This window comes from Enoplosus armatus, chromosome 8, assembly GCF_043641665.1.
Source record: "Enoplosus armatus isolate fEnoArm2 chromosome 8, fEnoArm2.hap1, whole genome shotgun sequence".
NCBI lineage: Eukaryota > Metazoa > Chordata > Actinopteri > Centrarchiformes > Enoplosidae > Enoplosus > Enoplosus armatus.
Genome location: NC_092187.1, coordinates 9,934,060 through 9,947,711, shown reverse-complemented (window position 1 = coordinate 9,947,711; position 13,652 = coordinate 9,934,060). Strand labels below are relative to the sequence as shown.

Sequence of the window (13,652 nt, the reverse complement as noted above, 5' to 3'; positions counted from 1 at the left end):
GCTTAGCATACAGACTGGAAACAGGGGGAAACAGCTGTCTAGCTATTTTTTCAAATAAGAAAAAGATAAGAAGGATAATTCTGTTACAAACATTTGACATGACATTACCCCACACACACACACTCATTAGGCCCCCTCCCCTCACCCATTCCCTCTCTCTTTCTCTTTGTCTCTCTTTCTCCCTCTCTCTCTCTCAGAGGCAGAGACACCTCAGTACACCCTGGCACCACACACCCAATGTGGGCGATGCTGATGTGAAAAGGCACCGTTACTTAACAGTGACTCACAGTGCACCATTATACCCCCACCACCACAGCTGCAACACTCTCCTCACTTCACAACACTCCCTCCACCCCCACCCCTCCCCCCTTATACTTCAGTAAATGTGTTTCTCTTTCCATCTATCCTTGCATCCTTTCCCTGCAAGAAAAGTTAAGGGGACATTTGAGACAAAGGATGAAAAATGAAAATTGATGGTCTGAAAACGCCAACACACATCTCACTCCCTCTTTGAGGCCGCACAGAGCCGCTGGCAAGGTCACAAGAGTGAGGTAGAGATACATATTGTACGGTGCGTATTTAAATTTCAAGAGAGCGTACAATTTCAGTAGCATGAATTCAGTTTTCAGCTCTAAACCAGCACTGGGGCATCAATATCTGAAAACAATGCTGGAGGAACATCAGAGGAGCATCAGCGCAACATCCACGCCCATGCTAGGAGGGATTGTAAGTTACAGTTGTAACCAGGGATCGGTAGCTCTTATGTAGGTCAGTCCATGTCAGCCAATAAGTCCAATTACCATCAGCCTCTGAAATAGAACAAGCTATGACCTCTGCTCTGCTTTCATGGACCTGGAATGGATGGAAATCCTTACTCTGCCACAGATAATAAAAAAGATTTAATTTTGAATAGAGAGATGTTAGTGGGTCTAGAGTAAACAGCAGGATGGAAAAATATTACAGGGAAATTTTCAAAGACGGATTCATGCTGATGTGAGAAGTCAACGTTTCCCTTGTTCGAAGAATGTGAACAGATTTGTCTTTCAAGACGTCTGTTGATATCTGAGGCTTTAAAGAACATCAAAACGACCCACTGTCCCACTCTTTTTGGCGTAGTCCCTCGGTCCCCCCTCAAATACATAGCCCGCAGAAAAGCACCAACCCCCCCCCCCCCAAAAAAAAACAGCAACTTATCAGCAGCGAGAGTGCACTCAATGATTCATACACTCTTTTAAGAGAACTTGAAACCTTGGCTCTATTTCGGTCCCGGCCTCTCTCTGTATATGCTGCACGATGGAGCAGAGGGATTTAGTGGGACTAAGTAGTTTGATATTTCTATTGGTTTTCTGCGTGTATTTTCACTCTCTCTTTCCCTCTCTCCCAGTGATCTTTCTCATCATATGGAGACCAAGGTCATGGCTGATTGAAATATAATAGAAGTGTAGACATCTGGCCTAATACTGTGGGAAGTTAAATCTATTTTAATGGCCCCTGCCGCAGTGGATTCTCTCTGATGCACTCTTGCGCTTCACTGACAGTAAATCACAATGTTCTCTTATTACCCTGACTGGAATGAGGGCATAGAGAAAGAACAATGAGGGATCCACATCATTTGTTTTCACCCCTCCCTTGCTTTTTCCTCTCCTCTCCGCTCCTCCTCTCCTCCCCGCTCCACTCCGTTTGCGACTCATAAAGCAAGGGGCTTAAAGAGAGTGACATCATGAAAATAAAAATAAAGGGGATTATGGGCGAGCTATTGTGCCATATGTGATTACTGGGGCTTCCATGTTCCCTTGGGGGGGATGAGTGACTACGAGACAACATATTTTATTTATTTATACGATTCCCTCTAATGAATAAGAATAGGAAATGTGGATGAGACCATAGAATTGCCCCCCTTGTCAAAAAAAAAAAAAAAACCCAAAAACGCAGCCTTTGGTCCAAACATTAAAGAATTTTTCCCTCTGTTCCGGTACAAAGATCAGAGATATTTTTTCACCCTTCATCTTTGATCTATAACTGTGAAGGTTTTTTTTTTCTTTTTTGAATTGAACTGACATAAATGTGCACATGGCCCCTTTTTCACACCTTTTCAAAATACTTCCTTTTTGCGGCTGTGTTTTTAGAGTTCAGGTACGATTCAGCACAGGTCCACCCACATCTGCAATGGAGAGTCAGGTCCTTTTTACCCACCTAAATGAGATCCATTTTGATGTGACATTTGAGAGAATTACCAGTGCATGGGGGAGCAGGCAAGAGGTTAGCTCAGTCCTGTGCCATTGGTTGAAGCACACCACAGCCCACCTTTAGTGACGGACGGCACGAATGACCCTGAGCTACTATCGGCCATGGTGAAACCCCCTCCTCCTCCTTGCACACTTCACTTATCCCAGTTCTGTCTTGCTGTCAGTCAGCCCGGTGGGTCTGCTATTCCATTCTCCGTCTATTGTACTACCCTGTCTGCTTCTCTTGATACATCACCCAAATGGAGTTCCTTGTCGTTTCAAAGCCAGGTCAGATAGCCTTTGTGGACCCTGCAGACCATCGCTGTAATGGTCACTTGTGCAGCACACCTCAGCAATGTTCAACACCCACAGATGATGAGTTTGATTTCTGTCCTTTCTCTGCTCTTGCAAGGTTGATCTCTGAAGGTTGAATTTTGAAATTCCCCATAAGATTTTTTTTTGCCAAGATTTACAGTTGCCATCCGTCTATCTGGAATACGCAGAGTGGACGTGAAGACCTTTATGTATGCATGGCCAGCTGTTGTTTGTCGGCAAAACCATGCTGCTCTGTCATTTCTTCACAAAGTAGCATATGGCTGGATGACTTTCTATAGGACACTGTATACTCATTCAAAGTTATATGGTTTTATGACGCAGAAGAGTTGGGGGTTTTTTTCGGATTAGTAAAATATTATCAGTATCTCGTATTACAGGAAACACTTTTGAGTGTGTCAGCCACTGAAGCTCTAATAACAAAGTCCATCAAAGGCAGACAGCTCTTGCCTTTTGGACAATTTGCCCCCCCATCAGCCATGACAGGCTCTCTGGTGTGCTGTGCAACATTTTCATTCTCCTCCCTTTGACGAACACATCATTGTTCCCAGATGAGCTGTCTTCCACTAAACACCTCATAGGCCACGGATGACTCCATCACCAAGCTAATGACTTCATCTCGTCTTCCCAGCCATTTGTGTCAAGAAAACTTTTAGCTGAGCTGATTAATTTGTTTCCACTAAAGATAACTTAATTACTTAAGATAAATTGACATAGTGGAGCTATATTTTGTTGCAGAGACTTTTCAACTTGCAAGCTTTCGTGTCAAGGTGAAATTTCAGTTCTTATGTTAGCTTTGCCTGGCTAACAATTGCTACAACATATACACCAATCTATTGGTTTAAAAGTTAACTAGAGAGAGAACTAGATACTATATGACTGCGTATCTTTGTGTGGTACCTGACTTCATGTACCGAAACAATGCATTTGGCTACATACCTTATTTTGTTGAATAAAAACATTTCAATAAAAAGCTTTTATATACAGAATCAACTTTACTTCTTTAAAGTATAAGTCAGTACATTGAGTAAGAGTATTGTGGAAAGCAGTGTTTTACTGCCCTCTCTAGTTGAAACTTGAAACTCTGTTGCACCTTTGGGTCTTGGCTGTGGTCAAGTGTGTTCTGCACCAACAACCACGCCCAACAGTGATGTCACTGTGTACTGACACACCCTGGAGTACACTTTTACATCACTGCAGCAAGGTGAGAAGCTAAACCACCGGGCGTCTGCAAGAGCAAGATTTTTAAAGATTGATAAACATATTATTTCAGATTCATTTCAGATAAAAAGGTTAGGCAATTCTAAGAACGTGACCAAGCATTGGTGTCAACTTTCAATACTTGACAGCGTTTACAAAAACAATACAAACACAATGTGGTTAGTACTCAAAAAGTACTGAGGTTCAATACTAATCCCCACTAGTAGCTTAGCATTGATATTGTGAAGTGAGTGAGTTGTCGAGGTGGTGGATCACCTTCAGTGACCCAAGCTTCATTCGGAACTTGATAAACTTGATGTTTTTACTGTGCAGAAAGCATCAATTAAGCTTTGGAGTAAGTTATATAGAAATGAATGTCATTAGTTTCATTGAGGCACATTGTTAAAATACAAAGGTAAATAACTTTATCTTAGTTTCAAAGCAAACAGTAAGTATATGAAGTATTTGAAGTATGCTTCAGATTCTTTTTAAAACCAGTTTTTAATTTATGTTTTTGTATTAAGTGATCTTAGTGTAGAAATCATACACGTTTGGTCAGCCCATAGATGAAAGAAAATCAACACTGTTCCTATGGGGTGAATCATCTCCCTGTTTGTTTGTTTTTTTCAAAGAACCTGCTTTATGTAGATGATAGTCAATATGCCTCGGAGCAGTTTCTCACATCTATAAACTATGTTAAAGCGATATGGTGTTTTATGTCGAATGACAGCTGATGAACAAAAGAAGCTTTGCGCTATCGTGAAAGGAGGAAAGAGTTGATATGTAGAGTCTTCAAAGATCCAAAGTAACGTCCTCTTGTCCAGAAAATGACAGATTTGCTTAAATTTCACCTCTGGGGGGGGGGGTTGAAGGTTAGCGAGAGAAGGCTGAATCAACATTTGGCGTTTCTTTCTGACCCCTCTCTCTTTTATCCACTCTCCTTCACACCCTGAAAGACAGTATATTTATGAATTATTTATCTATGTTTGAAAATATTAAACTTGTGATGTCCTTGTCCCGTGTCTTATCTTCAAGGGCATCATAAGAAGCTGTAAAGAAGAAAAAAAAAATCACCAAAGCGATGGAAGGCACGGTCATAAAATAGCCTCTGACAGCATTTAAATCTTGGTACATACCTCAATGTGTTCAATGACTCATCCTTGCCAAACAAGCATCTCCTTCTCCTTTATTTCCTCTTTACAGTGATTAGAAAAGGTTGTACTCCACAGTAGAGCTTCCTATCTAGAGTTCCTACCTGTTTTGGCTTGTGACCCTTTATAGAGTCTTGTTGTTAGTCGTTAGTGTAAATGCTTAAAATCAATCTATGTTAATATTTTCTGACAAAGACCTGTAGTGTTTATGTGAATTACAACATTGGTTACTTCCAAGAGCGTTCCCTGAACTTTACCAAGTATTTTTTTGCCTCAACGTAACCAAACCTTCATCATAGCGGTAGAAGATGAAAAAACGCTCATATATGTTGTTTTGAAAAGCGATGGCAAACTTTTCTCATTTAGGCCAAGAAAAACGTTTTTGCGTCTTCCTTCCAATCCTGTAAGTCATCTCACAAACCCTCACGTTTTTCTCGCACAAGGCTGCAACTGACAATAATTTTGATTATTGATTAATCTGCTGATTATTTTTTCAATGAATTGATTAATTAACAAGATAACATCTTTTGATATCTGGTTTTGTTCAAAAACACAAAGATATTTCATTTATTATGATAAATTAATAAGAAAACCAGCAAATACTCACATTTGAGAAGCTGGAACCAACACATTTGTGGCATTTTTGCTTAAAAAAATGGCAAACAATTACTCGATAATCATAATTATTGCTGATAAATTTTCTGTCAATTGACTCATTGATCAGTAGACTAACCGTTTCCGCTCTAATCTTGCAACCCCCTGGTTGGGAAACACTGCAGTAAAGGGACACTGGTATGGCCATTTATGCTAGGGCTAGTCTGGTTTTTCCTCTCTTATTATATGTAGATGTATTCTTTTAGCATTTACGTAGCCAAAAGGACACGAGTTGTGAATCACTTTCCAGTTACCTCATGGTCTGTTCAGCCTCAGTTTAATGTGTGAATACTCAGATAGACGCTATACTTCATATAGCCAGGAATAGACGCACAAACCAATGAGATTTTATTTTTTATTATCTTTTTATTGAATTAAACCTGGTGCCTACGCTTGTTAACAATAATCACAAATGACAACGATGATAAATGTTAGACAACAACGAAACAGACATTTACAAAAACCTTTATCGTGGGAAAAGGAATTGTCAGTGATAATATTTCTGAGCAAGCACCGAGTGAGGAGAGTGAGTGTTATGGGAAGAGAAAATAGCACATCACCCCCTGATAGTAAACATACTCCTTTTTATTATTATTATTATTTTCTCCCTAATGATAGTGCACATTATGAGACTTTTATCCTATCTTCAAGCACCAGTTCTGCTAGTGGGGGCATTGTAGCTGTTCCTCGACATTTCTTGCCATTTGTTTGCTAAAAGTATTTGTTTGCAAGATGAATTGCTGCACTGGCAGGCGAGATGACAGCCTACACGAAGATGATATTGAATTGATTTCTGAAATGTTGCAGAACGGACTAGTTGATGTGTACCACGAGACATGAATAATAAAAATTCTATTAAAAAGCTCTTGAATGGCTGACACTGGAATATTATTTGTGATGATTAATTTTCTTCAGTCATTATAAAGGGGAGTTGGCATCAGATTGCCTCTGACAAAATTGCTTTTCGTTCCCTGGTGAATACCCTCAGTGTGCTTTTTGAGAGCACAAAACCATATTTCTCTGCGTAATATTATGTCAAGATAGGCCCTGGAAAAGACAACCACTGGCTCTGCTCATGTATCACCTTATTAGTGCCATAAAATCTGTGCTGGTTTACGTGGCGGGGGGGGGGGGTCATTTGGACATACCGGAAATGCATTTCATAATGAGGATGTGAGGTTTGTTTCTTTTGTTGCTTAAAAAAAATATATGATTGGCATTATAATTATGAAATTATAAAATAGCCACTAAGTGAGTGTCAATGGTGTTTTTCCACGTAATGAGTTTGATTAACTGTGTTTTAAAGGCGTGCGGGATGACAGTTTGTTGCTTTAAAGCTGTCAAGATTCCTGAAGCAAATTACTCTGTACAGCAGCTGTTGTTGTCTGACTCTAATTAATTTGCTGTGTACGTTTGTGTTGAATTAATTCTCGACACTTTTCTAAGCGCAACAATTTGCATTTCTAATTATTTTTTGTTTTGGGCAAAACAGCCCGAATTCACTGCCACAGTTCAGTGTCTGCTGCAAACACAAATCTGAACAACCAAAAATCAACAGGTGCATTTAGAAGCCAATTAAGAAGCTTTTTAATTACTCTGGAACATCCTTTGTTTGCTGCTTCTCCCCTAGTTTCGTTACTGAACTCCGGTTTGCCATTAAAATGTCGCTTAGCCTTAAGATTTTTTTATTGGACATCCAAGAGTCGAAACCAGCCCCCTATTTTATTCATGCTGTAACTAAATGTGGCACTTGTTTTGAGACGCAGGTACAAAGTCTTTGTGTTGTCATGCTGTGTTCATGTGGATTTTCCCTGTGTGCTTCCTCCCACAATCCAAAGATATGCAAATAACTGTAGGTGGGTTACAGACTCTAAATTGGCCATATATATAAAGGTGTCTATCTGTGAACTGTCCTTTTTCTTTGTTTGTTTTTTTTGTGTGTGTTGTTTTTTTTCAAAAAAATGGATTCCTTTCTTTTGTCTGCCTTTCCAGAACTACTCCAGTCAGGGCAGAGGCAGCAGCGGTGGCGGTGGCGGAGGAGCAGGGGATGAAGACTACGAGATCCCCCCCATTACACCCCCCAACCACGCCGACCCTTCTCTGCTGCACCTCATGGAGCATGAGTCAGGTTACCCCTTCCACTCCCTGCCTCACAACGGCCTGCTCAACACCTACTCCTACCCCGAGCTGCCCGCCCTCATGATGTCCAACATGCTGGGTCAGGACACCCACCTCCTCTCAGGGCCTATGCACTCAGTGAGTACACCTTTTTTTCCTTTTTTTTTTTGTCTGTCCCCTTTTTAGCTGCGGCCCTTTGTGATCGTGCAGGTCAAGCGCTGTGGTAGGCTATTAGTCTTCATGGTCAGAGGGCTTGAAGTCAGCGGCGAGAACATTTTCTCTGAAGGTTTCACATGTTTGTGACGTGTCATGGAAAGTTCAGTCTTTTGAAAATGTCTCCAAATATTATTGACCTTGTGATACTACAGTGGCGCTATAAACTGGTATAAACAGCAATGAAAGAGCAAAATGACTAATTCCTCTGTGTGCAGCTCTCAATAGTCTCAAATCATTTTTTCATTATAGCAAAGTGTTCCTCTATTAGAGTAATAATTAGCCCAGTTAGAGGCCAAGGAAGCTGTGACAGTGAAGTCTAGAGCTAGGCCAGAGTCTATACATGCAACATTTATAAATACAGAGAGCCGCTGCCTCCTTAACACCCAGACTTTTGCAGCAGAGCTCCTTTAATATCTATTCAGCTGCACAACTCGACACAAGATTTCATTGCCTCAAAGTGAGCTAAGAAAGGGAGCGAGAAACTCGGCGCTGCACATTTTCATTCGTTATGATCGGCAAAGCAAAAGAGGAATGGGGAGGGATGGGGGGGGGCAGGTTTTGAACAGAAAATCTTGACGAGGAGGAGGTGGGGGGGTATCCCTTGTCAGCTACTTTTTCTTTTCAAAAGGATGCTGAGGACTCCCCCCCACCCCCTCCTCCAGTAAAGGGACTTTTCTTTTTCTTGTGTTAAACATGCTTCAGACTGAACATGTAAACACCCCTGGCGAACACATTCAAATGCTTTAATCATAGGATCGAACCAGATGAATTATAGATGGCCTGTGTAGTGAATTATTCAACGTTATATACTTTCATCTGACATAAATATTACTTTTTTTTTTCTCTCTGCCCTCCATCATGAATATTTATGCTTTAATGTGAGCATCCGTGGCATTTATCCTCCGTTAATCAGGTCTTATGTGATTTTCAGAATCAAACTGCATAAGTTGCAGGCTCCATTTTTTTTTTTTTTTTTTCCGTGGGTGGTAGCTAAGGCCTCCATTAAAGCCAGTCTTCAGGATTAGGTCACAATCCATTGGCTACTGTGCTGAATAGGCTTGGTGCAGGAGAAAGATGCTGTTCAGTCAATCTGCTTTTTTGAATTGATGGCTCGTTTCTGACGAAATCTCTACAATAATTTACATGGGTTGATTTCAGTAGATGACATATAAACTGTGTCTCTGGATGCATGTATGCGGTATTTATGTATAACGTTTATGCTTATGTGATGTCTGTGCACAAATATATATAACAAAGCAGCCCTTTTTAGCCAATAGTGTTTCAGAAGGAAACAGAGAGGGAGTGCCTGCCTCTTAAACAGCTTTTGTTTCACCTTTGCAATTATTTATTTTCAAATAGCCCTTCAGGGTAATGTTCCATTTTCTTATTTCACACCCCCTTTTCTCATAAATGAACCGTCATTGCAATAAATCATCGCACAAACAGAGACTTGCACACACTGTGAAAGGTCCAGAGATTTATGTAACACATTCATGTTTCCCACTTCCACATTTTAGTACTACTCTAGCAGAGCCTGGCTAATAATAGCCGCTATTAATATTTCTTGTTGCCTAGCAACCCCGGCAAGTAATAGCTTACTCTGGAAAAATAGATGACCGATAAGGAAGAAGGAGGGGGTGGGGTGGGGGGGGCTGGTGGGGTTGGAGTGGGGGGATTCAATTCATTTATTATCTCCTGGGACAAGAGGAGCTTATTTCTGAGGCTGCGGAATAGGAAAGTAGGCTGTATATTGAGAAATATTTTAAAGCAATTGAAGATGACGTTATTTTCATTTTGGTTCCATTAGGGATGTTTCATTTGATGTTTCCCCAACAAAGTCAATTAACCTTAATTTCATACTGATAAAGGTATAATAAGGAAAATTGAATTTATGTCTGCCGAATGCTTAAAGAATAATAAGGGAGGATGGAAATAGGCTCTCTGTGTAACTGGGGTCGGAAATGAAGAGACAAGCCTTTACCTCTGTTGCATTGTATTAACAAAAGCCTCGCGGTAAACCCACAAAATTGGAGAAGATAGCTGAAAAAAACAAAAAAAACGCTAATCATTCAACAGTCTTCTTTCACCATCGCTGAAGAAGCAAATAAAAAGTCAACAGCGTTACCTTAAGGATACACTTCTCTTCAATAAAAGCTATCCTTCAGTGCACATATAAACCTCCTACAAGTACAAGCTCAGCTGGAGCAACAGATACGCTTCATCTCAAGGGATGTTGTTGCTGGTTTTTGTACAACATTTAGCCTAAGGCTAAAGCTCTGTAAACTTCTCCCTGCTTTGGGATTCTCTTTTTCAGCACACATCGATCCTACTGCAAACACAGTTAAATCATTACAGGATTGAGAGCAGTGGATTGACCATCATCATCATCATCATCATCATCATCATCATCATCATCATCATGCTGCATAGGCACACAGTTTTGCATCGGTTCATCCTAGTAGCTTTTAAGTCTGTAATTTCTGTTCATTTAGAGCTGACTGTATAATAATCTTATGATTTCTGGCCTGCAGAACAGCATATATCTCTGCAAGAGTTTTTTTCCCTGCTAAATTTATTCTGTCTGACAACCTCCTCTTTTTCCATCTAATTATGACTCCACAGGCAGCAGAGATATTAGCTGGTAAATGAAAAAGATATGTAGCAGATGGAGAAAATACAGGTGTCAAATGCAGGCATTATTAGAGTATAAGGCACACTTCAGAGCTTGGACGTTTGATGTACATTGAGGTTTGGTTTTTCTATTTTTATTTTCAGCTGGCAGATCCAGCACTTTATTCAGGTGTAGGGTTTGACCCTTTCTGCTGCAGTCGCATGTTGTTCATAATAGTCTTAACTGACAGTTTTGAACCATTTCTCAGACTTGAAATTGCACCATTTACAAGGACTCCAACAAGCAGAAGGATCAACATTGGCGTTATAAAAGACAGAGCTGTCAATCAGTAAATGCTCTTACATTCTCTCAACTCCTCCCCACGACACTGACCTACTCTGTCAGCTCCTTTTGAATCGAGGCAGAAAGGGCCGAGTCTTGGATGGCTGGATGCTGTGAAATGTAACATGCCTTTGCGTGAATACTCATTGCTGAGGGAGAATCTCTGTCTCACCCTGAGCTGTCAGCATTTCTACCACCCCGGCGCTCAGGGAAGAGGTGGCACCCGGGGGTCTCGTGTTCAACAAGCCCCCTGATCGTTCGGGTCTGGCTGAGGCTACAGCGCGGGGAGATGCGAGCGAGATCTAGCTCTTTGAAAAAAAAATAAATAAAGGAGGAGGGACACTCACCAGCAGACAGTAATGAGGGATCATGGTGGAGTTTGCGGAACGGCCCCAAAATGGAGCCTTGAGGGGCCCCAGCGCGTTTAAATATTGAAACAGAGCACCAGCCCCTGTCTCATTACCGGTGTAATGAGGCCAGTTAGGGAGGAGGAAAGCCCCTGCCACCAAAAAAGCAGCTGCCAGTTTTACAAGTTCATGTCACACATTCAATCAGATGACTCCTGAGGGGAACTTTGTTCAGGTTTTGTTAAACATGTGGGGTGAGATTAATATTTTTGGCAGGATGTGTGATGTGTCGACTTTGAACGCTCCGCTGTGTTGGGACTGTGACAAGTTATTATTGATATCACGGATAATTTGTCAGTTGAAGATACTGCTTTGTTTGTTTTTAAGGCTGCATTAACAGATTTTTGATTGATTGATTGATTGATTGTTTTTGGGGTTGTGTTTTTTTGGCCACTTGAGGGCAGAAGAACTCTACAGAAAGCCAGCAAACACACTGATACACCTGATATATAATATTATACTTTATAAAGTTGTTATTGCTTACTTGTAAGCAAACAGTTCATCTACGCTGTTTTGCTGAAAACTGCTGCTGCTGGAGTTGACGGGGTTTACAACAGATTTATACTGTAACAAACAGTACAAACCAAAACAATTCGCGAAAAGCTGCAGAGTTTTGAGGTGATTATTCACTGTGAGCAACCCCTTTCACATTATACATAATCATTCGAATCATTGGTAATACAACAAAAATACTGATTAGTGCAACTTCAACTTTGGAAAACTAAACTTGCCTCATCCCAGCCTCTATTAAAAAGTATGACACGGAACTATTAAGTGCATTAGTACATGTCAGTGCAGTAGTGAACAGTACTGTACCATAGTTGTGCACGCTATACAGCACTGTATAGCGTGCACAACTATGGTACAGTATAAGTGTGTTCACGGCGTGTATGTGTGTGCCTTTATTTCCAGGATCAGTCTTTGTCAGAGCTACTGATTGCTTCAAGGTTATGTGAGCTTGACTTAATTCGACTTCATTTAATCTGTGACAGGAAATTTATTTTGCATCACTTGGCATTTAGGGCATAGACAGCGCCATAGACTATTTTAACGCAGCAACATAAAAACTATATTGACAGCTGTGGTTATTGACAGTGGAGGTATAGTTAGAGGCCCAATCAAGCCATTAAAAAGGCCAGGGTAAGCCTATCAACATATCAAACAGATAAAACGATGAAACATCCTGGAAATGCAATATTCAAACAAATATATCCAGAAATGCAAAAAATGCAGTATAATCTGTTGTATACGGTACACATAGTGAAATCCAGTAAGTGGCCTATGGTGTACAACATATATGTTTGAAAGTGGAAGATCACCTTTTCCATTTTCCAGCCCCCCTCCACTGCCTACTACCTAATGAGAAGAACTGCCTTAAAATAAACTCTATCTAAAAAGAAAAAAAGGTTGTGGAAAATTGCAGTTTGACTTGACTTCACATGCTCAGTGTGGCTGGATTACTTGTGTTTTTTAAATTGAAACAGCAATCTTTTTTTTCCAGTGTAGGTTTTAGACATATCTCATATGACCTGTTTGCTCTGCTGCCTTTCACTAGGATAGATATGACATCTCAGTGACGTTCCCAGATAAATCACTTTTCGTAACAGAAGAAATGTTTTCTGTTGTGGCTTTTCATTTCAAAAGGAGACAGATGCCCTTCAGTGCTACAATGCACAACAGGGGTGAACACTGTGTCTTGTAGTTGTCAAGAGAAATGACAGGGAGATAATTGGTAGGGCACTCTTGTTTCATTTAAACTGAAACAAATAGGCTTCCAAAGAGAATTGTGCTTTAAAAAAAAGGCAAAGCTTTGTTTTGTGCAGTTCATCACGCAGCGTTCGGAGTGAAGTAATGAAGAGGAGTATTAACAGATTGAGCTTTAAAAACAAATGCACATTCATTGCAATTCATGAATATTCATGGCACTAATTCAAATAACCTTAGGCGACTGTTACGACTAATGAATATTTAAAACAGCTTGGTCACAGCGATTTGAACACCGCGTTACAGCTGACTTTCTGGGATCATCATGTACAAGGGTAAACAATTAGAAATGGCAAAAACAGATTTCACTGGTTATCAAAACACATCTGGAAAACAATATTTCATGTTGTCACATTAGTTATGAGCCATTGACGCTCCAAAGGAGAATGTGATGACATGCAAGAGGACAACAAGGTGAAGAGTCAAGAGTTCACAATAATACAATAACAGCTTTGAAAATCTAAATCTTTCATCAAGCAAAAATGCTAAATATTCTCTGAATGCAGCTTCTGAAATGACTTTCAGACTTTGCTGCTTTTCTCTGTTTTATATGACTGTAAATAGAAATCATTTGGGATTTGAACTATTGGACAAAACAGGCTGGCAAACTGTGGTCGGCATCTGTCACTAC

The 13,652-nt window shown here is 40.4% G+C and overlaps 1 protein-coding gene across 1 annotated transcript in view; it reads left to right on the top strand.

The window, feature by feature from the left end:
• The window catches only part of LOC139289310 (TOX high mobility group box family member 2-like), a 71,879-nt gene that overhangs the window by 42,167 nt on the left and 16,060 nt on the right, over nucleotides 1–13,652 (top strand). The window contains exon 5 of the mRNA XM_070910890.1: nucleotides 7,556–7,819. Coding sequence (XP_070766991.1) covers nucleotides 7,556–7,819 — 264 coding nt within the window. The remainder of the gene's footprint in view (nucleotides 1–7,555; nucleotides 7,820–13,652) is intronic.